Source organism: Sus scrofa, chromosome 8, assembly GCF_000003025.6.
Source record: "Sus scrofa isolate TJ Tabasco breed Duroc chromosome 8, Sscrofa11.1, whole genome shotgun sequence".
Taxonomy (NCBI): Eukaryota; Metazoa; Chordata; class Mammalia; order Artiodactyla; family Suidae; genus Sus; species Sus scrofa.
In genome coordinates this window covers 2,098,588-2,119,690 of record NC_010450.4, presented here as the reverse complement: position 1 = coordinate 2,119,690, position 21,103 = coordinate 2,098,588, and the positions used below count along the sequence as shown (strand labels likewise).

General features: G+C 65.6%; 1 protein-coding gene across 2 annotated transcripts in view; it reads right to left on the bottom strand.

Moving 5' to 3' along the window:
- Window positions 615–21,103, bottom strand: part of DOK7 (docking protein 7) — a 29,432-nt gene continuing 8,943 nt past the window's right edge. For both annotated transcript variants that reach the window (XM_021100945.1, XM_021100944.1), the window contains exons 4-11: window positions 20,295–20,495; window positions 11,426–11,545; window positions 9,677–9,793; window positions 8,342–9,066; window positions 4,862–4,904; window positions 1,567–1,695; window positions 1,188–1,410; window positions 615–1,042 (exon numbers count right to left, since the gene is read on the bottom strand). In XM_021100945.1, the coding sequence (XP_020956604.1) occupies window positions 1,274–1,410; window positions 1,567–1,695; window positions 4,862–4,904; window positions 8,342–9,066; window positions 9,677–9,793; window positions 11,426–11,545; window positions 20,295–20,495 (1,472 nt within the window). In that variant the 3' untranslated portion in view covers window positions 615–1,042; window positions 1,188–1,273. The remainder of the gene's footprint in view (window positions 1,043–1,187; window positions 1,411–1,566; window positions 1,696–4,861; window positions 4,905–8,341; window positions 9,067–9,676; window positions 9,794–11,425; window positions 11,546–20,294; window positions 20,496–21,103) is intronic.

The following is a 21,103-nucleotide window of genomic DNA, read 5'->3' as shown; positions in this document are numbered from 1 at the left end:
CCAGCCCCTTGGGCTCCCTGCTGGGAGGCCCACCACAGCCCGTTGGGTCCTGGGTGCCATCACAGTGGGAAGTGAGGAGGGGGCAGGTCTGCGTGGGCCGTGGTTGGAGCCCGGCCAGGGCCTGTCATCTCCAAGACCGGGGTAGAGGGTCCAGCCTGGCCTTCGTGCTCCTGTCCCAGGGGCCCAGCCAGGAGGAAGCCCACCACCAACTCCAGCAACTCCCCGGCATCCGGACCGGAGGGGCCAGAGGAGCCGGGACGCTGCCCCCCACTCCTGCTCGCTGACGGAAGTGCCACACGACCCCCAAGGCCATGAGGGAAACCACCCCCGGCCCCCCAGGGGTCCCTCCGTGTGTCCGCTGCACACGGCACGCCTGCCTCCCCCTCAGGGAATGACGCGGTGTTGACAATGGATCGAGCGACTTTTTTTTTTTTTTTTTTTTTTTTTTTTGGTCTTTTTGCCTTTTCTAGGGCCGCTCTCGCGGCATATGGAGGTTCCCAGGCTAGGGGTCCAATCGGAGCGGTAGCCACCAGCCTATGCCAGAGCCACAGTAGTGCCAGATCTGAGCCACGTCTGCGACCTACACCACAGCTCACGGCAACGCCGGATCCTTAGCCCACTGAGCAAGGCCAGGGATCGAACCCTCAACTTCATGGTTCCTAGTCAAATTTGTTAACCACTGCACCACGACGGGAACTCCTGGATCGAGCGACTTTAAACCATTTACAGGACTGACTGCATGGGCCCCAGGGGCAGGCAGTCAGCCAAGCGCGAGGGCCACTACATCCGGGCGCAGGGCAGGGGTGACCACCAGGGGACAGGGGGCCCTGCAGGGGGCCTGTGGTGGGGCTGGCCGGCCCGTGTGGATGGGGACGTGCACGTTTCTCTGGGACACATCGTCGTCCTCCTGGGTGCCACCATCTCCAGGGAAGGGAAGGCAGGTCGCATCCCAGGACTGGAAACTGCTCTCCAGGTACCAAGACGCTGCCTCAGGTCCACCTGGAGCCGCCTGTCACCTGTCCAGGTGACATCTCCCACCAGCCTGGGGGCCAGAGCAGGCGTTAGAGGAGGGGCAGGCTCTGGGTACCAGGGACCTGCATGGCAAGAGGGCCAGGCGGGGGGACAGGAACCCAGAAAGGTCCACACCGCCCCCCCACCCCAACCCAGGGCCCAGGCAGCACACCCACCCTCAGCTGGGAGCCTGACCGCCGGGAGGCAGCAGAGATGCCGCGCGTGGGCAGCTCCCTCGGGCCGTGCAGGTGCAGCCAGCACCTCACCGCGGGGCCCCCTTCCGCCGCTGCTCCAGCGCCGGCAGCCGCTCCTCCCGGGTCAGCGCGTGCTGGGCCCCCGCCCTGTGGGCCGCCTCGGTGGCCGTGACGTCGATCTGCGCGTAGCAGGAGGCGCCGGCCCCTGCGAGCAGCGGGGTGAGCCTGCGGGCACCGCGCCCGCCTGGGCAAGGTGGCAGCGGGCAGCTCCCATCCCCCCAGGGCCAGAGCCCGAGCTTCACTGCGAGGAAAGACGGGGTGATGAGGCGCCCCGGCCCAGGACCCGCCACCGCACACCCACCTCGGATGACCGCGCTGGCCTCCGGGAGTCTCAGGCCCAGGTAGTGCTGCTGCTTCTGGGAGGAGGGGCTGGCGGGCACATTCACATAAGTGGGCGTCTCAGTGCGGGGCCTCTCGGGCCCCGGGGCTCCTGTGGGGAGAGGGCTGTGAGGCCCCGGGGAGTGGCCCAGGGCTGAGCAGACCCCCTAGAATGTTCGAGAAAGAGATCCCTGCCCCCACCCCACATGTCCCACCCTGCACCTTTCCAGGACCTGGGGGGCCTCCCCAACACCCCACTTTCCTGAACCATCTTTGCCCACCCCACCCCATCCCCTCTGCCCCCGCAGCACATGCCTCTGCCCGCTCACCGGCTGACCGCAGATGCCCCCTGTGGCCCGCTGGACTAAAGCAGTCACACCCTTCTGCCCCAGCCCCCACCCTCCACCGTCCCCTCCGGCCACTCCCTCCTCCCAGGCAGGACACTCTGGCCCTGCCCATTCCAGGCCCTCCCCCTCGGTGTCCTCATAGGTCACCCCACCTGCTCCAGGCTTCAGGGACCCTCTCTGGGCCGTGAGTCCCCACAGGGCATCATTCCCTGAGCCCAGGCCCGCACGTCCACCCACAGCGACACCTCCTCCAGGGTGGCCCCAGTACTTCAAGTCCCCTCCATCGTCCGAGAAACTGCCCCCCCTTGCCCCCCCTTTCCTAGGAGTCGATGATTTCACCCAGCAAACACCACCGGGCCGTGAGCCAGGCGTGGCAGGAAGGAGTGGAGACCCAGAGTGCCCCCCCACCCCCACCCAGCCCAGGAGCCCTGCAGTCCAGGCACAGGGTCCCAGCTGCTGGGGCACAGGGGGTGGGGGCCCTGCAGAGAGCCAGCCCCCGTCTCGCCCCAGCGCTGGGTCTGAGGGGGTCTAGGAAGGAGGCCTGAGCTGGACCTGAGGTCATGCAGACACGCCACGCCACAGCTGGGTTTAAGGCTGGGTGCGTGTTTTCCACAGTGGAAGCAGGACAGGGAGGAAGGTTCTGGGCGGCCCAGCCTCTCCAGGGTCACCAGCGGCACGGGAAGGCCACTGGGCCCCCTTGGCCTCTAGCAGCGCCTGTGTGGGGAGGGTGTCCCCCTGGTGGGCCCTCCGCTGCCCTGGCTCCCCCCGGCTCCCCAGCACCTCCAACCTTCACCTCCAATAGCCTGCCCCACCCTTCAGGTGGGCCTTCTTTTCTTTCTTTCTGGTCTTTTTAGGGTCACACCCAAGGCATACGTTGGTTCCCAGGCTGGAGAGTGACTCAGAGCTGCATCTGCCGGCCTACACCACGGCCACAGCAACGCAGCATCCGAGCCACGTCTGCCATCCACACCGCAGCTCATAGGAAGGCCAGATCCTCCCGTGAAAAGATGCTCAGCGTCACTCATGATTAGAGAGATGCACAGCAAAACCACGATGAGGCACCACCTGACACCAGCCAGAATGGCCAGCATCCAAAAGTCTACAAACAGTAAGTGCTGGAGCGGGTGTGGAGAACAAGGAACCCTAGTACACTGTTGGTGGGATTGCAAATTGGTGCAACCACTGTGGAAAGCAGTATGGAGAGTCCTCAGAAAACTAAACATAGAACTACCATTTGATTCAGCAATCCCACTCCTGGGCATCTATCCAGAGAAAACCATGACTCGAAAAGACACATGTACTCCAATGTTCGTTGCAGCACTATTTACAATAGCCAAGACATGGAAACAACCTAAATGTCCATCAACAGAGGAGTGGATCCAGAAGATGTGGTACATACACACGATGGAATATTACTCAGCCATCAAAAAGAACGAAATACCAGCATTTTTAGCAACATGGATGGACCTAGAAACTATCATGCTAAGTGAGGTCAGCTATACAATGAGACACCAACATCAAGTGCTTTCACTGACATGTGGAATCTGAAAACAGGACAGACGGAACTTCTTTGCAGAACAGATGCTGACTCACAGACATTGAAAAACTTATGGTCTCCGGAGGAGACCGTTTGGGGGGTGGGGGGATGTGCTTGGGCTGTGGGACGGAAATCCTGTGAAATCAGATTGTGATGATCATTATACAACTACAGACGTGATCAATTCATTTGAGTAATTAAAAAAAAAAAAAAAAAAAAAAAGGAATGCCAGATCCTTCACCCACCGAGCGAGGCCAGGGATCAAACCCACATCCTCATGGATACTATGTTGGATTCTTACCCCGCTGAGCCACAATGGGAACTCCCAGTCTGAGCTTTTGGTCAGCATCTCAGAAGCTGCCTCGAGTTCCCGCTGGCCAAGCAGAGGTCAGGAGGGCTCTGCCATGGCCTCTCCCTGGCTGGGCAGCAGGCCCGGCTCAACCAGCTGGGGCGCCCCACCCATCACCCTGGCTCTGGCCATACTGTCTGGGTCCGATTCAGCTCTGCTCCCCCCAGACCTGGGGCCCCTCCTCCCCCAAGCCCCCGCCTCAGAGGAAAAACTTGTCCTCCAGCAGATCTGACGCCCCAGGGCACACGCTCCTCTGGGCAGGCTGCCCCCTGCTGGTGTCGTCAGGGAATGGGCCTCGAGGCCCCCATCCTGGCTGGGGCTTCCTGTGGCCCCTGTGTGACTCTGCCTGCCCACCACCTTGCCCAGCCCCTGCCCTCTCCATTCTGGTCGGGCCTATGCCCAAACAGGTGCCATGTGCCTTTGAAGAGGAGATGAAAATATCTCAGCTCGTTAGATATTCCTACTCCACCCAGGAAATGAGGCAGAGACCCCAACTTCCAGCCACCCCGAGGCCACCCTCCCCGACTTTCAGCCTCTGCCAACCTCCCAGACCTGGATCATAGCCAGTGTCCAGCCATCTCCCCTTTGCCCCCTGTCCTGGGCCTCCACCCACCAGGGTGACCCACCACGGTCACCAATGCCCCTGCCTATTCCCGGGTCCCCTGACCATAACTGCCCTCTGTTCCCTGTCACCTTGAAAACTAATCTCCCTCTTAAAGACTGGGGCTCCAGACCAACCTAGCCCTGCCCGCTCTGCCCATGAGCCATTCCAGGCAGGCTGACAGGCTCGGCCACCCTGTCCTCAACTCGCTGCCCTGCCCCTCCCCACCCCCACCCCCCACTCACCACCCCCGCCAGGGCTCACCCCAGCTGCCCACTGCTGCCCTGCTGTCCACTGTCACCCCTCTCCCATCATCACCCTTCCCTGACTGGCCCCCCACTGTCCTGTCTGGTACAGACGTTCTGGTTGGGCTGGAACAGCAGCCACTGCGGCCCACTCTCCTTGTGCCAAGGCCATGGAGCTGGTTCCAAAGGCGAGGCCTACCTGAGAGCGTCACGGGAACTCCGGGGGGTGAGGCGGCAGCCCCCTAGACCGAGAAGAACACGAGTCAGACTGTCTGTGCAGCTCGGGCTCCCAGCCGGGAGCGACACAGGGCCAGCTGCTGGGGTGACCAGCCAGGGACCCTGCCTCATGCCCAGAGGCCCCTGCCACCCACAAACCCGTTCGGGACGGGGCGTCAGCCGCTCAGGCCCCCAGGCCGAATCTGCAGCCTTGCTGCCTCACAGCCACACGCTGCGTCACACCTGCCGCCTGTGGTCAGGTACACGGGGGCTGTCACCTCAACCCCTGGCCCTGCACCCTGGGGCCTGCTCTAAGCAGGCACCCCACTTGAGCCCCTCCTGGGGGCCCCGTTAGATGAGTCAAGGCCCTCTGGCCACTATGGGGTGCCCGGTCGGTGGTGCAGAGCGACCCGGAGGAGAAAGGGGTTTGGTGGCCTCAGAGCTGAGTGCAGGGATGGCTGGCAGATGGGGAGGGAGGGACAGTGGCACCACCACCCAGGCCTCCATGTCCCAAACCCAGTTGGAGATGGGTCCCGCCAGGCTAGCCCAGCAGTGGTGCCCCGCAGGGCGCGGCAGGTTGGAATTGGGGAGCAGAAGCCCGGCCACTCCCCGGGAGGGCAAAGGTGCTGCCTAAATTCAGGACACAACACCCCGGCCCCGGTCCTGCACAGGCTCCTGGATGAGCTCCTGGCCTGGCCTGACCCACCACCTTGTGCCCTGGGGGCCCTGGGAGGGCTTGGGGACATAGGGCGGGCATATCTGACCTCCGACCCGGGACAAGAGCCAACTGTCATCACTAACTGCTCAGAGCCCCACCCACTGGGGGCACCTGCTTCAGGGGCCAGTCCTGCAGGTGCAACAAACCCAGAGGATGCAGCCAGGCGCCATGCGTGGAACATGAGCAAACACAGACCGTACCATCCCCCTGCCTGGGCCCAGGACCAGGAGGGGACAGGTGGGTGCATGTGGCCCCCGGGGAGGTGAGGGGAGCTCTCTGGTTACCCCAGTCCTGACACTTGGCAGGAAGCTCCAGGCACCTGAGAGGCCCCTCCCACCGCCCATCCCACCCTGGTGGTCCCGGGGCTGCTGAGGCAGGTGCAAGCTGGAGACTCTCATGGTGTTCCCACCCCAGCCGGGAGCACGAGGTGCCCCTGGGGGCTCAGGGAGGAGAGAGGGCGAAGGCGGAAGCTTCCTGTGGGCGGGGCTGCCCTAGCGCCCCCATTCCACCCCACCAGGTGAGGGGTCCCTGCCCCACCCCATCCCCTGCGCTGCTGTGGCCGAGGGGGGCGGCTGCGCCACCCTCACTGGCAATGGCCCCCAGAGGGCCGTGGCGGGCAGTGGCCACTCCCATAGACGTTCCTCCCTCCTGGTGGGGGGCACTCAGGCCAACAGGCTCTAGGCCTCACCTCCTCCAGCCCAGGGCCTGCACCCTCCAACCTGGCCCGAGCCCCCACCTCCCCCACGGCCCTTCCCTGAAACCCAGCCACCCACCTCAATCAAGGAGACAAGAGTTCACAGCCAGGACACCCACACGGGGCCGGGCCAGGCAGAGTGCCCAGCTCCCAGCCCTCCCTGGCCGCACCTGATCTGGGGGAGGGATGGCAGATGCGGGCAGGGGGCCCGTGGGAGCGCGGGAGGGCCAAGCCTGGAGGATCCGGCCTTCCAGTGCCACCCTAAGCCCATGGCACCAGCAGCTCCAGCCTCTCTTCTGCTTGCGGGTCCGTCTGGGGAGGCGACAGTGACAGTGTGTGCGGCTGACAGACACCCACTAAGCACTGTCTCACTAGACCCCTGGGGGCCAGGCAGGTAGGGACAGTGGTGCCATCTATGGAAAAGGCTTGGGCCGGGGTAGTGACTTGCTTGGGGGCCACCCAGCTGGGGGTGGGGGGCAGCTCAGCCCCCCAGCCTGCCTTTCCCCCCCTGCAATGTTGCAGGAGCCCAGCCAGAAGCCCTGAACTTCAGTGTCCTTCCGGCTGCCCAGTAGGTGGTGAAGAAGGAGGAACTGGGGGAGGTGGGGTAGGACGTGGCCGCGGGAAGTGCAGAGGGACAAAGATGGGGGTCCCTGCAGCTCTGCTGTCCCCGTGGGGGGACTGGGGATGAGACACGCTCCAGGCTCGGAGCCGGGACCCTCACTGGCCCAGGAAGGGTAGTGTCCACCTTCGCCCGGATGCAAGGAGCCCCCGCCTGCCCGAGGGACCACTGAGGTCTCCGGGGAACACAGGAGCACGCCGCCCATGTGCACACACGTCACACACACCACACTCGAGCGCAGGCACACACCCCCAGCACAAAGGCATACATCACACCACACATGCGACACGCTCACGTGCACACAAGACATGAACATGCCACCCGCAAAGGCACATGCATGCACGTACACGCTCCGCACGCATGCAACGCGCATGCACGCACACTGCATGCCACACATGTGCGCAGTTCACACACAGTACACACACATGCAAATGAGTGCACTCCTGTGCACACGTCACACGCGGGCACACATATCACACCCCCCCTGGGCTGCCTGAGGCAACGCTCCTTGGTCACACCTCCGGCGTGTACAGGCTTAATGCTGACTAGACAGGCAAGGCCCGTCTCTCAGGGACCCACAGGCCAAGGGAGGCTGGGCCCCTGAGTTTCAGAGACACTTAAAGGCCCCAGGGCCAGGGCGGGAGGTGGAGGGCGTGGCCACATGGAACAGGACAAGCCGATAAGAAAAAACGATTTTATTTCCAGTCTAAGAATGTATTACAAACAGTGTCAGGTTTTAAAAATGTGGAAGAGCAGCAAACGTCTCCAGCCAACAGTGAAGGTACAAAGCGAAACATTGACAGGTGAGCTGCGCGGGACGAAGCCGGCCCCGGCCAGGTCGGGTGCGGACACGGGCCTTGCCTTCCCCGGGCGTGTCGGGCACCGCAGAGCCAGTGTGCACACCAGGCCACGCAGCCGCAACCCATGCAGGCGGGCAGGCCGACCTCAAAGAGCCCGGCGCCCTGGGGTGACCCGGGGTGACCCACGGGCCGGGCCTGGGGCCGTGAATGCCGAGGGGTGGCAGGGCCCTGGCAGCCCCTGGTCCTGACCACCAGCCTCGGCTCAGCCGGAGGGCGGAGGGGAGCGCCCGCTGCCCGTGGTTTCACAAGGCTTCCCCGCAAGCTGCCCCTGCCCCGCCCGCTCCACGCCCCTGGAGCGCTGGGGTCCAGGAAGAGGCTGGTGTGGGTGAGTGTGCGGGATCCGAGGGCCAGACTCCATTGGTGCCCGGGCTCCTGAGCCCCTGTTCCCTCCCCAGGACGGGCCACCTGCAGTGCTGCTTTGGGAAGGAGGCGAGGGGCCAGCAGGTGGAGCCCGGTAGACACACGATGTGACAAGGTGACCCAGGGAGGTTAGTCTCAGCTCCGCCCGCCCCCGCTGAGCACGAGGCAGCCCCGAGGGCACCCGCTGGGCGCCCTCAGGGAGGGGGCTTTACCTTCAGTCCTCCACAGACCGGACACGCGGAAAAGAAGGCCGCAGTGGGCCCGGCGTGGGGGGCGCCCACTTCCCAGTGCTCGCTGGGGGCCGGGCTGGGCAGCGCAGCTTCGCCGACCAGGGTCTCTGTCGCCTGTCCCCGCCGTCTCTCGCCCAGCCAGCCGGAGAGACCCCCCGCCGACGGCTGGCCTCCCGAGTCCCCGGCGGCCCGGTCACTGCCGTCAGGGCCACCCTGCCCGGCCGGGGGCTGGTCCCTGGGGGCCTGGCGTAGGCTGCGGGGCGTGTCGTAGTGAGGCCGCAGGGCTGTGGGCACCTGGTACTCGGCCGCCCCGGGGGGGCAGGCGCACAGGCTGGGCTCAGGCGCCCCCGCCGGCAGGCTGAGCAGGGAGCCGAACTCCTCAGCGGTGCGCCACACGTCCAGGCTGCTGCCAGCGCAGGAGGAGAAGCTGCCCGAGTAGGAGGAGTGGCTGCCCGTGGCGATGCCGCTGTCCGACGAGCTCTGGCGGCCGACCTCCTGCAGCTGCCGCGGCCGCAGCGGCTTGGGGGGCGGCCTCGAGGCGCCCAGCGCGGCCTCCCCGGGGGCCTGGGCGGCCACCAGCCCCAGCCCCTCCTGCGACGTGCCGGCCAAGGATGAGGACTGCTCTGGCCACGGCGTGAGCCGGCTGCCTGCGCTGACATCCGAGTGGCTGGCCTCCGACGACGAGCTGGACCGGCTGCGGTCGTCCCCTAAGCAGAGAGCCGGGGGGGTCAGGTGGGCTCGGGGAGGGCTGGGGGGCCTCGCGGGAGCTGACATCTCGTCCCCACTCCCTGTGCCCCACCCTGCTGAGGGCCCGCACTCACTTGTCTCCAGCCACCATCCTGTGACGGCTCACCCACCCCTCCCCGGACCCCACACCCAGCATCACCAGTCCCCACTGTGCACCCATAGGTGGGACTGGCCACAATCAGAGGACAGAAGGCCCACAGAGACCTGGCTCTGGCCCAGGAGACCCCAGCGCCGGCCCTCCCATCCCCTCCCCCACCACAGCCTCGCATCCCCTCGAGGGGGCTGCCAGCCCTTTCCATCCGTCCATCCCCCAGTGAACTGCAGCAGCCGAGGGGCCTCTGCTCCCAGCAGCCAGCACCCTTGGGCCTTCTGTCTGGACGCAGATGTGGCAGCCACAGCCTCATGCGGCCACACCGCCAGTGGGTGGGCAAGAATTCCAACCCAGCACCACGCTTCTGGTTGATCCATTGAGGGAATGAATAAATGAACCAGAGCTTGGAGCTTGGCGTAAAGGGGCGGCCTCGGCCCCAGGGCTGCTGCCCCACCCTCACAGCCCAGGCCTGGCCCTACCTCCACTGCCCGGCCGGCCGGGGTGGGAGAGGAGGCTGAGCCGCTTCTCCAGCTGCAGGGTTTCCAGGGCCTCCTGGGCCACGCGCTCCTCCACGGTGGGCGCCCCGGGGCTTGGGTCTGTGGCAGAGGGAGCGTCAGAGAGGAGGCAGCCACTGCTCGGGACAGCACGGTGAGCCCAGCATTGTCAGGACCATGTGGACCCCGGTCCAGCCCCAACGCCAGGACAGAGCCCCTGGGAGCCCCAGCTGCCCCCCATGCCAGCACCCCAGCCCCTGGACACCACTCTTAGGGTGCCCAAGCCACCCGTCCCCCAGACACTACCCTGTGACCTGTGCCCAAGGACAGCACCCCAACCACCAGCCGTTGTCCCCTGCCCCAAAGTGGACGGTCCCTGCAGGACTCAGGACACCAGGCACACCCTCCTGCTGCAAGAGCGAGGCAAAGAGATGCTAGAGGTGGACAGACTCGCGGCTCCACCACATGCTCTCCGTAAACATCCATGTTTGCAGAACGCGGGTGCAGAGACCGTGCACCCCAGTGCTCGTGGGACCAAGATGGGCGTGCACAGGGCATGCTCGGGGCCAGGTGGACCCCAATCCCCCATCCCCTCCTGGCTCTGCCCAGTCAGGTGGGTCCTGCCTCTGGGCCTGGTGTCCACGTGGGTCTGGCCAAGCAGCGCTCAGACAGAGAAGACAGTCCAAAATCCTAGAGCGTTGAGGCTGCAGACCCAGTGGAGGCCACATCTAGGGTCCCCCGTGATCACGTGCTTTAATGTGAGCCCGACGAGACTCGGAGGGCAGAGCCCCGCCAGCCCCATCCACACCCACTGCCTTCTGATCCCCGCCAGCAGCACAGCAGCTGCGGCTGCAGTTCAGGAATGTGCCAGCAGAGGGCGCGGTCGCCCCATCCAGCCGACCCAGGGCAGGGAGGCTCTGGTCACAGGAGCTGCCTCCTTCCTCCCCAGCCCCGTCCCTGGGGGCTGCTGGGTGGGGCTGGGGGTGGTGAGGGGCAGAGGCTGGGAGAAGGGGGCCTGGCCCTCACCAGCCCCTGCTTCCCTCGGAGGTCCGCTTGCCCCCTGCACTCAGCTGGGGTGCCCACGCTAGGAGGCCACAGATGTGGGCTCACTGTCCACCTGCCGCGTGGTCTCCCAGCTGGTCAGGGAGACAAGCACGGCCTCCCCGGAGTGAGGGGAGTGTCAGCAGGACCGCCTGGGTCGGGGGAAGCGGTGATGACCAGGACTAGCCTTTGCAGTGGGCCCTGAGGGGAGGGCGGCCCTCAGTCAGCGAGAGGAAGTGCCCAGGGAGCCTCCGGGGCCCAGTCTGGCCCTGGCCACAGCCGGGAAGTGGGGAGACCTGCCCCGTTCAGTGCAGCCTTTGCACCCACCCCCCAAGCTGCTGAGACCTCACCTCACAAGGCGGCTTCCAGCCCAAACGCCAGCTCAGACGGCACCAGCCCTGACCCCAGCCCCCTTTCTCAGGGACCTCAGACAAGGCCCCCACCCAGGCCTGGGAGACGGCCAGCTCGGCAGGATCTCCAGGTCCCCGGCCTCTTGCTGGTCAGCCCGGAACAGCTGCAGCGTAACTGTTCCAACGAGAAGCCGAGCCCCAGGGCATCCCCGCTGCTCAGACCGCGTGGAGGGGGCGCAGTGCGGATGTGAGTGGCCGGCCCCCTGGAGCCCCGAGGGGATCCCAGGGCAGGAGGGAGGCAGCCCACCCCCCCCCACCCTGCTGAATGGGTCCCCGCACACACCTGGGAGAAGCGGCCGCAGCCCAAAGGGGCCCCTGGTCGGGGAGATGCCTCGGACGATGCAGTCGAACAGGAAGCTGATCTGCTCACCCTCGGCCGAGGACAGGAAGAAGACCCCAGCCCCTGCGGAGAGGCCAGACCGGGTCAGCCTGGCCAGAGCACAGGGGGCCTGCAGGGTGGGCTCAGGGCCACGGGCCGTGGACGGCCACAGAAGCCAGAGCAAACCCGCGAGTTGTCCCCACACCCGGGCAGTGTCCCCAGAGCACCTCCTGGCCCCTGTCCTGGTGGCTCAGGCCACACGGCGGCTCCCCAGGCCCAGGGGCAGCAGCCCGGCCAGTCCCGGCTACAGGGCAGCAACAGGGCAGCAGAGGAAGTCCTGCCTGCTGGCCCTGGTCAGCCGACTCTCTAGAGAGCTGGGGTGGCTTCTGGAGGACGGGGGTGCGGGGCAGAAGCCCAGAAACTTCACGCTCTTTTGAGGGGTGGGGGCAGAGGGCACAGCCTGGGGAACCACCGCCAGCGGCGCCTGCCCGCCTTCCTCGCAGCCTCTCCTCTCCTCCTGGGCGCGTTTCCGGGGTGTGGGGCTGGGGCCCGGGGCACAGCTAAGGCTGAGGTCCTGCGGTGAGGGGTGAGCTCCCACTCACAGAGGGAAGGCCTGGCTGATCCCAGCCCCGGGGGGCTCGGGCAGAGGGGGCGCCTGGGGCCGGCAGCTGCTGCAAGGGAGCCAGGGCAGAGCAGCCGTGGGGGCCTGCGCTGGGCCGGAGCCCCGCCAGCGTGAATGAAGTCCCCAGGCCGAGTGAATGGGGACAGCAGGTCACGTGGGCTGGACGCCCAGCGTGGTGTCACCGCACAGGAATCCCTCAGCGGCTCGCCCTCTGCCCTTTGCCCAAAGAAAGACAGACGCCCTCTGGGGGAAGGCACAGTGGGGGCAGGGCGGGGGGAGCTGCCTGCACCAAATCCCAGGGACTCGGGCCAGCCCCACACGTGGCGACACCACTGTGCCCGGGCCGGTCACCCAGGGCCCCAACCGGTGACATGCCTGCTTTCAAGATGAGGAAACAGGCCCAGAGAAGCCACGTCCCGACCTCTGACTGGAGCAGGGTGAGGCCCACCCTGGCGCCCACCCGGGGCACCCGCGAGGCCCTCTTGGCCAAGATGCGTCAGCCGAGAACTTGTGCCAGGACCTTGGCCGCCGGTGGGCGGGCGGGAAGGAGGCCCCGTCCTGGCTGCCCAGCTCCCCCAGGGCCAGGCCTCTAATCCCAGCTTACAGGCAGCTGGCAGAGGCCACGGCACAGTCAGTCCTCCAACTATAAAAAACCACGTTTCGGAGGGAGTGGAGCCGGCGGCATTCCACCGGGCGTCTGCCGAGCTGCGCTCCGGGGAGCTGGAGGCCTGGGAGGGAGCATGGCCACCGCCCCGCCGCGTCCCCGGCTCCAGGTGCTCCTGCAGGGACACACGTCTCAGGGGCCTGCCTGAGCCTGGAGACCGAGGGACAAGGGCTCCCAGATCCAGTGCGGACCTCACCCCGACTCAGGCCCTGCTCCGCCCTGCGGCCCCCTCCCGGCCCCCAGCTCCCGAAGCGTGCCCTGACACCTCTCCGCGGGAGTGGCCAACCCCAGCCCACGACACCCCCACCCCTTGGCCACCTGTAACGCCCCTTCTCCTCTCCTGACCCCCGATCCCTGGCTGTTCACCTGGTGATCACTTCAGGGGACCCCACCTCTGAGGCGCACTCTGTCCAAACGACACTGTCACTCAGAAAGTTGGCGCCATCAACTGAGCCCCGTGGGATATTATTTTGCAGCATTTCCTGATAGAGTAAAAGTATCTACTAATTAAAATACCAGTTTTCTCTGCCCTTATTTTGAGAGAAAGAAGAAAAGTTCGGGAGTTCCTGCTGTGGTTCAGTGGTTAAGAACCCAACAGAGTGTCCGTGAGGATGTGGGTTCCACCCCTGGCCTCGCTCAGAGGGTTAAGGAACTGGCACTGCCATGAGCTGTGGTGTAGATGGCAAATGTGGCTCGGATCCTGTGTTGCCGGGACTGTGGTATAGACCTGCAGTTGCGGTTCCGACGCAACCCCTATGCCGGGAACGTGCACATGCCACAGGTGCGGCCCTGAAAAAGACAAAAAGATGAATGAAGCCTGTTCCTTCGAAATGAGGTTTGAAATGTTCCCTGACCACTTCAGACCCACTAAGAAGACGAAATTAAACACAAACTAAAACAAAACAGAAAACAACCAGTGCCGGCGAGGATGCGGAGAAAGCCGCGTCCTCCTCGCTGCAAGGGGGACGCCAAGGGCGGCAGCTCCTCAAACGATTAGACAGAACGACCGTCTGACCCGGCAGTTCTGCTTCCGAGAGAAGGAAAAGGAAGGTCTCCAAGACGCGGTCGCAGAGCCACGTTCGGAGCAGCAGGTTTTCACAAGAACTGAAACGTGGACGCAAGATCCAAGCTCGGTCGGCGGATGGACAGATAAACACGCGGCCCCTCCACACAGCACCTGATTCAGCCGACAGGGGCCGTCCTGACACGGGCCGCGACGTGGGTGAGCTCTGGGGACGCGGTGCCAAGGGAGAGAAGCCGGTCACAGAAGGACGGACCCTGCGTGAGTCCACGCGGTCCCTTCGCAGAAAGCAGAGGGTGGCCGTGGAGCGGGGCCGGAGCAGGGACCAGGGCTGAGGGCTTAATGGGAGATGGAGCCGCTCTGGCCGTGCGGGAGCCTCACTGCCACTGAACCACACGCTGAAAATGGTTTAAACGGTAGATCCTGTGTATTGTGTATTTTGCCCCAGTAAAACAAAACCAAAACCAAACCGCAAACACCGCCTCCAAGAAGCAGGTTCTGTCCCCCGCCCGGTGAGCCACCTCCCCGCCTCCAGCCCATCCTCTCATGGGCACCATCACCGACGGGCAGGGGCAGCCAGGCAGTGGAGGGCATCTGACATCCTCGAGGCGGCTCCCTCCAGGGGCGCGCCCCAACCCCTGGGACAAGGACCCCATGCACCGCTGGGGGCACCCCACACATCTTGAGCAGAGAGCAGGTGTCAGCCTCGGCCCTGGGCTCCATCCCTGAGCGGGCACGGGCCTCAGCATCCATGACCCACCAACACCCCGCCCCTGCCGTCCGGCCAAAGCCATTCCTGGGTGACTTGCCTTCCTCTGGTGCTGCCCCCAGCCCCCCTGACAACGGCTGTACTGGGCCCACCTGCCCATGTGAGAGGCTCCCCAGGGCAGGCCTGGGATCTAGTCTTTTCTGCTTGCCAGCCCAGTTCTCAAAAACAGCGTCCTGAATGAGCCAGCAGCGGGGCGGGCCAGCCCCACCCCCACAGGCCCCCCAGGTCAGGTGCACAGCGAAGGAGAGCAGTGGCCTAGAGCCACCAGTGTCCTCCCACACCTGCTTTGGGACAGGGAGCTGAGGTGCCCACCAGGGGCCAGCGGTGGGGACTCAAACCCAGTCCCCACCCTTTCCTCACCCCCTGGGGCCACGCCACGCTGACTCAGAGGGGCAGGTGGGAAGGACATTGCTCAGAAGGGCCTCCACCACGGGGAGAATCTGCACGAGCACATGCACGCGCACACCCCCCCCACACACACACCCCTCGCCAGCCCAGAGCCATCACGGAAGGGGGGCTGCTCCCACCCGCCCAGCCTGTGCTCCCGTGTTAGGGGTCGAGGAGGAAACTGAGGTTCAGGGAGCCCGAGACGTGGCTGGGGTCTGGGGAGCCCGCCGACGGGTCTGCCGCGGTGAAGGGGCCCTCGCGCCCAAGGACCCGTGCTCTCGCATTTAGAGACATGCGAGGACGCTCGCGTGCCATCACGTCCAGACGGTCCCACGAGGCCCCTCTGCATGCCCCCAAGGAGGCCACTGGGCTGCTTTTCTGGGAGGGAACAGACTGAAGCCAAAGGCCCCCAGGAGGACGGCCAGCACCTGCTGAGAGCCGGAAGGTGTCTGGATGACCGTGCCAGGCAGAGTGGGGCCAGAGCTCAGTTCCACAACGCCCAGAAGGACAGAGCAGGCCAAGGCTGCGACAGTCCGTGCCTCAGTTTCCCCGGCTGTGAAAGGGGAGGTGCACCTCTCGCGGAGGACCTAGAACCCCACTAGGTTTGGGGCCCTGCAGGGGGCTCTTGGGGTGACTACTGCCCCCATCCCATCGCTCCCTGGCCCCGTGCGACTGAGGCCTCTCTGGACACTCAGAGCGCCCAGAGTCATCCATGCACAGATGCCACAGTGGGCTACAAGGGGGCGACAGATTCCAGGCCCGGCTCCCGTCCCCAGAGTGGAGGCTTCGGGCAGAGGGCTGAAAGCGACCACGGACCTGTCGCACATGTGACCGGGGCCTAGACCCAAAGGGCAGACTTGATCTCCGAGTGTAAACCTGAACCAGTTCGAGACGGGGCCTCTGCACAGTGTGCAGCCCTGTCCGGGAGGCCTCCCCCCACCGCCCCCCTGCCCTCCTCTACCTCTCCCACCCCCACCCCCCGGGGAGCGGAGCCGCCCTCCTGGGACCTCGCCCCACCCGCCTGCCTTTCCATCACCGCCTCGTTAACATTCCCGAATCCTCAGGCCCCCCCACCCGCACAGCTGCTGCTCACTCGGCCTCCCCTCCCCCGGCTGGACCACATCCCAACCTCCTCGCCCCGGCCCCGCCTCCGCCCCATCAGCTCCTGGGGCCAGGGTGACCGCCTCACCACAGCGGGTGGCCCTGTCCTGCTACTCTGGGAACACAGCACAAGCTCTGGTCCAGCTTCCTGGGTCTCACCACCTGGCTTCCTCCTCCAGCCTCGCCTCTGCCACGCGCCTAACAGGGATCCCACACACCCGCCCCTGCTTAAGGTGCGTCTGCAGCATCTTTTCTCTTCCCCCCTTCCCCCCACCCCCCACCCTTCGGCTGGGCCAACTCCTATTCACCCTGCAGAGGCCCCACTGGGGCTCTCCTTCAGAGGCCCTCCCCTCGCCCCGAGGGCTCCAAATGTCTCCAGGCTCAGAGTCTTCCCAGCCCGGCCATGTGCTCCTGGCTCCAGCCCCTCACCCAGGGCTGGGCTCCTTCCCTTCTCCCCACATGCCGGGGTTCCAGACCAGGGCTTCAGCCGGCTCCAGTGGGACCGGCGTTTGGACCCAGAGCCCAAGAGGCACCGGAGGGCTTCTCAGAGCTGGTCCTCATACACAGCGGACGGCCTTCATCCTTGACTCACTTATTAAATCACTTCAAAATGCTCGCTGCGCCCCAAGGAGCTGCAGGGATGGCCAGGACCGCAAGGAGGGGGCGGGGAGCAGGCCCGGGGATGGGCCTGGGCTCTGCTCTCTGCCACCTGCTGAATCCCTCAGCACCCAGGGACGCTGAGCCCTGTGAACGCAGCCGGCTCACAGGGCTGTGGAAACGCCCTTGAAATGCCCTTGACAGGACCTGCCAACGTCAAGGGACCTTCTCTGGCCTAGAAACTCTATGCATCCTGAGGCCCCATTCAAATGCCCCTTGGGCCTCTCCAAAGCCCCCCTTGCTGAGGCTGCAGCTTCAGGCAGACCCTCCCTCCTGGCTCACGTTTCTTGGAGGGGCCCCTGAATCTCCGCCTCACCCCCACGGGCGTACCCTGCCCCCACCCCTAACCCTAAACACACACAAACCATCCCAGAGAACCTCAGACGTCCAGCCACCAAGCCCAACCCCGTGAGAATAATCTCCACAGGCTGCTGTCCACGCAGAGGCCACAGAGGACACGTCCGCCCAGTCACACAGAGCCCCCCCACAAACACACCCCCGCCGGGTCCTGGTCACACCGCCCCACCCCTCCCCCACCCCGTCCAGGGCCCTCCCCTGAGAGCCCTCGAGTCTCAGGGTGGCCTCTGGAGAGTGGTCTGGGGCTGAGGGCCCGGGGGTGTGGATCCGGGGGGCCCGGCAGCCAGGCCAGGGCCTGTGGCAAGGAGAAGACGTCCATTCCTTACGTCCAGAACCTTCCAGGGCTTTCTGGGGACCTCGACCCACCCTCTGTCCCGATTAAACGTGCCCAGAGCCCACGGACTCACGATCTGAATTCTAGTCCCTGCACAGTTCAGGGGAGCCCTGCCACGGGCTGAAGGGCGGCCCCCCAAGAGAGGGTCACACTGTCATTGGGAAAAGGGTCTGTGCTGAAGAGCTCCGGTGAAAAATCTCGAGATGAGACCGCCTGGATTGTCCGGTGGCCTTAAAGCCGACCACTCGCGTCCCACAGAGACGCCGTGCGGAGATGGGGCAGAGACGGGAGCGACGCGGCCACAAGCCCAGGAACACCTGCGCCCCGGAGGAGCTGGAGCAGCAGGGAGGCCACCCCCACGCACGCCCCCGCCACGGAGGCGCGGCGCGGCCCACGTCTCGACTTTGGACAGAACCGTGAAGGAACCAGGGCGCGTTGTTCTAAGGCCCCAGTTTGGGACCCTTTGCCTCGGCGGCCCTGAGCCCAAAGTCACGCCTCTCCTTGGAGCCCATCCAGCCACCCTCGTCCAGGGATGGCCCAGGTTGAGCGGCCTGTGCCGACCACAGGCATGGGGTGTGCTCTTCCCGCCAGGGACCTGCAGCCAGTCTGGGACGGTCTAAAAACCAGCTTCCACCGGCTCAGCAGTGGCAAGCTCGGCCCTGGAGGAGGACGGAGCCCAGCAGGACCCGCTGCAGGGCAGGGGTCGGTTCAGGCTGCCCCGTGCCCTCTGCGCCGCCACATCCTCTGTACGTCGCTGACGGGGCAGGTTTGGCCAGGGGCCTTCCGACAGCTTGGAGAGGAGACAGGCGTTCCCAAGTGGGGCTCTCTGGGGCCAGAGCCCCCGAGGGACAGGGACCATCCAGCCTTGAGCTTGCAGGTGGAGGCAGGTCGGCTGGGCCAGCCCGGCTTCGTGGACGGAAGCTGAGGCCTCATGCAGAAGCTCAGGGCAGCCCTGTCGTGGTTCAAGCTGACTTCTGGGGATGGTTAGGGGCGAAAGACAGCACCTCCAGGTCACCCCCTCCCCTCGCGGGAGGCACATGATACCTGAAATTGCTGACAAGCGGAGAAGGAGCCCACAGGACTGACAGCTGGAATGTTCGACTCTGAAGCCTCAGAGGAAAGATACCCAGTGGCCCTGTCACAATTATGTCCAGCCCAATAAAACCTTCTCCAAGGAACAGGTCCCCCTGGCCCGCCCCGCACTCTCAGGACACATGCCAGCACCAACCCCAGGCCTGCACCCCGCTCCTTAAAGCAGCCACACCCATCCTGGCTGAGCCTCGGCGCCCGGAGGGCCTGCTCCCCGGAATTCCACGGTTCCCTTGAGGATGCCGGGCCCCCTCTCCTGGGGTGTCCAGAGCAGCTCCAGGGCCCAGGAGAGGACCTCAGAGGAAGGGCTGCCCAATGCCAGTGCACCATCCACACGAGGGAGGGGAACAAAGCCGGGCGGGAGTCCCCCCACTGCTGTCGCCGCTAACATACCAAAGACGAGGGGACTCTGGCTGATGTGCCCGTGGCCCCTCCGTGCCAGCCCAGAGCAGGCAGGCCTACAACTGTGCCCTGGCAGCTCTGGGGCCGCTGCGCCAAACCGCCCATCCCACCAGCCTGCGTACCCCTCTGCCACTCTGACCCTTCCTGCCTCTCTCTGCATCTCCAAACTCTTAACCCCAAGCCCAGGACCAGCAGGCCTGGGGGACATCAGTGGCTACAGGCGTCTTTCTGTCTCTGGCAGGAACGTGAACCTCAGCTGCTTGTCCCCCTCTTCGCTAAGCATCTTTACAGGTTATGTCTTGTCCCCTCAAGGCAGGGCCTCGAGGGCCGCCCGGCCAGGAGCCCAGGTCAGCCCATTTGTCTCAGGGGGCACAGGAGGCTGGCGCCCAGGCAATCACACCGTCAAGTCCCCTCCCTCTGCCCAGAGATCCAGGCAGGACCGAGGCCCGGGAACCCAGGGAACCCCCCCCACACCCCACCCTGGCCGTCCCGAGATGCGGGCCAGGCCCTGAAGTTAGCCCTGCCATCTGCGTCCTCGTGAGGCTGCGGATCGGGGGACTAAAGCCCCAGTGGGGTGGGAGTGGAGACGGCCGCGGCCAGCTCAGGGCCTCACACAAGGCAGGGGCTGACGGCAGGAGCCCCAGGCTGAAGGGAGATGGGGGCGCACAGCGCTCAGCCCAGGGCTTGGTGCCCGCCCAGGCCGCACGCTCCAGCCCAGCACACGGACCGTGGCCGTCGAGGCCGCCCACCAGGTCAGCAGGAGGTACTGGGCCAGCTGAGAGCCTGGGGCAAGCAGCGCGACAGGCACTGGAGACAGGAGAGAAGGGACTTCGCGACCCTCCCAGCTCCCCCGCAGCAGCTGATGTCCCCCCACTCAGAGAACAGCTGGCAGGGTGGCTGGCACACCTCCCACCCCCCACCCCGCCCCCGACGCTCCGCAGGGAGGGACTGTGCGCTTGTCCAGCCCTGCCCCCGCCACAGGCAGCTCCCTGCTCACCTGGCCTCAGACCCCTGCCCTCACTGCCGGGCCCTGGCATTCAGCCCGCACCTGTGACATCAGAGCCCAGGCGTGGGGGCTCAGGGCCACGGGAGCCGGGGTGTCCACTGAGGGGGTTCTTAGCCCATCCTCAATAAATGCGTCTATTCTTTTCTCCCCCATTAAACCTCACCTGAGCTGCTCTGATGCTCTGACGGGGACGAAGCCCCGTGATCTGCCATGTGAGGGCCCCTCCTCTCGGGCGCCAAGCCCCTCCCTCCAACAGGGAGGAGCGGAAGCAGCCGAGGGTCTGGGCTCCTGCCAGGGGCAGAGGGCTCTGGAGACGTAACCCTGCCGTGTTTCCGAGAGGCTGGCCCATGAGCAGGGGTCTGCCCAGCAAGCGCAGGGGGCTGGGGCTGCCCGGGGGCCGGGTGCCCGCGGCCCAGGTACTTACAGTACCCACACCTGGTCCCGCCTTCAAAGATGAATCCGTTAGGCACAGCCCCGTAGCGCCGGAGGTCAGACAGCTTCCACTGGCCCACGACGGCTGGAGGGACGTCCCTGGCCACCACGAGGAGGTCATTGCAGAGGTGCAGCGTGGCGGGGCCGCTCTCCAGCTTGGTGCCTGGAGCTACCGTCACGTGGAACCTATGCACTGGGGGGCAGGGGTGAGAGGGCATCACTGGGGCAGAGGCGGGGGCCGGGAGGGCAGCGCCCAGTGTCAGCTCCGGAGGCCAGGCCTGCCCAGCCCCGCGGTCCTGCCCTCCCCTCTGCGGCTGCTCCCCGCGCAGCACCCAGCGCCGGGCGGCTGGGCTCACCTCTCCCATCCCGGGGACCAGCCCTCCCCTTCCTAACGAGACTGGGCGAGGCCTCGGGGAACCGGGAAAAGCTGCTGCTGAGTCTGCTGCCCAGGACTCCTGTTCACAGCAAAACCCCCGCTCAGGGCCGCAGGTGCGGCCCCATTTCACAGACGGGGAAACAGAGGCCCAGACTCCAGTCAGTTCGTGGAGAGTCTAGGGCCTGCCTCACAGCCCAGCCTGGCCCCAGGGACACTCAGGAAACCACAGCCCCATCCCTGCTCCAGGGAGGTGTTCTGGGCACCTGCTCCTCAAGATCTCACCCCACCTCAGCTCAACCTCTGCCCCTGAAGCCCCTCAGGAGGACGGACTAAGTCTATGCCCACCAGCCTCACCTCCGACCCAAGCCAGGGGGGCCTGGTGCCAACCACCTCCTCCCTGAGCCCCGCCTGAGCCCCCGCAGTGG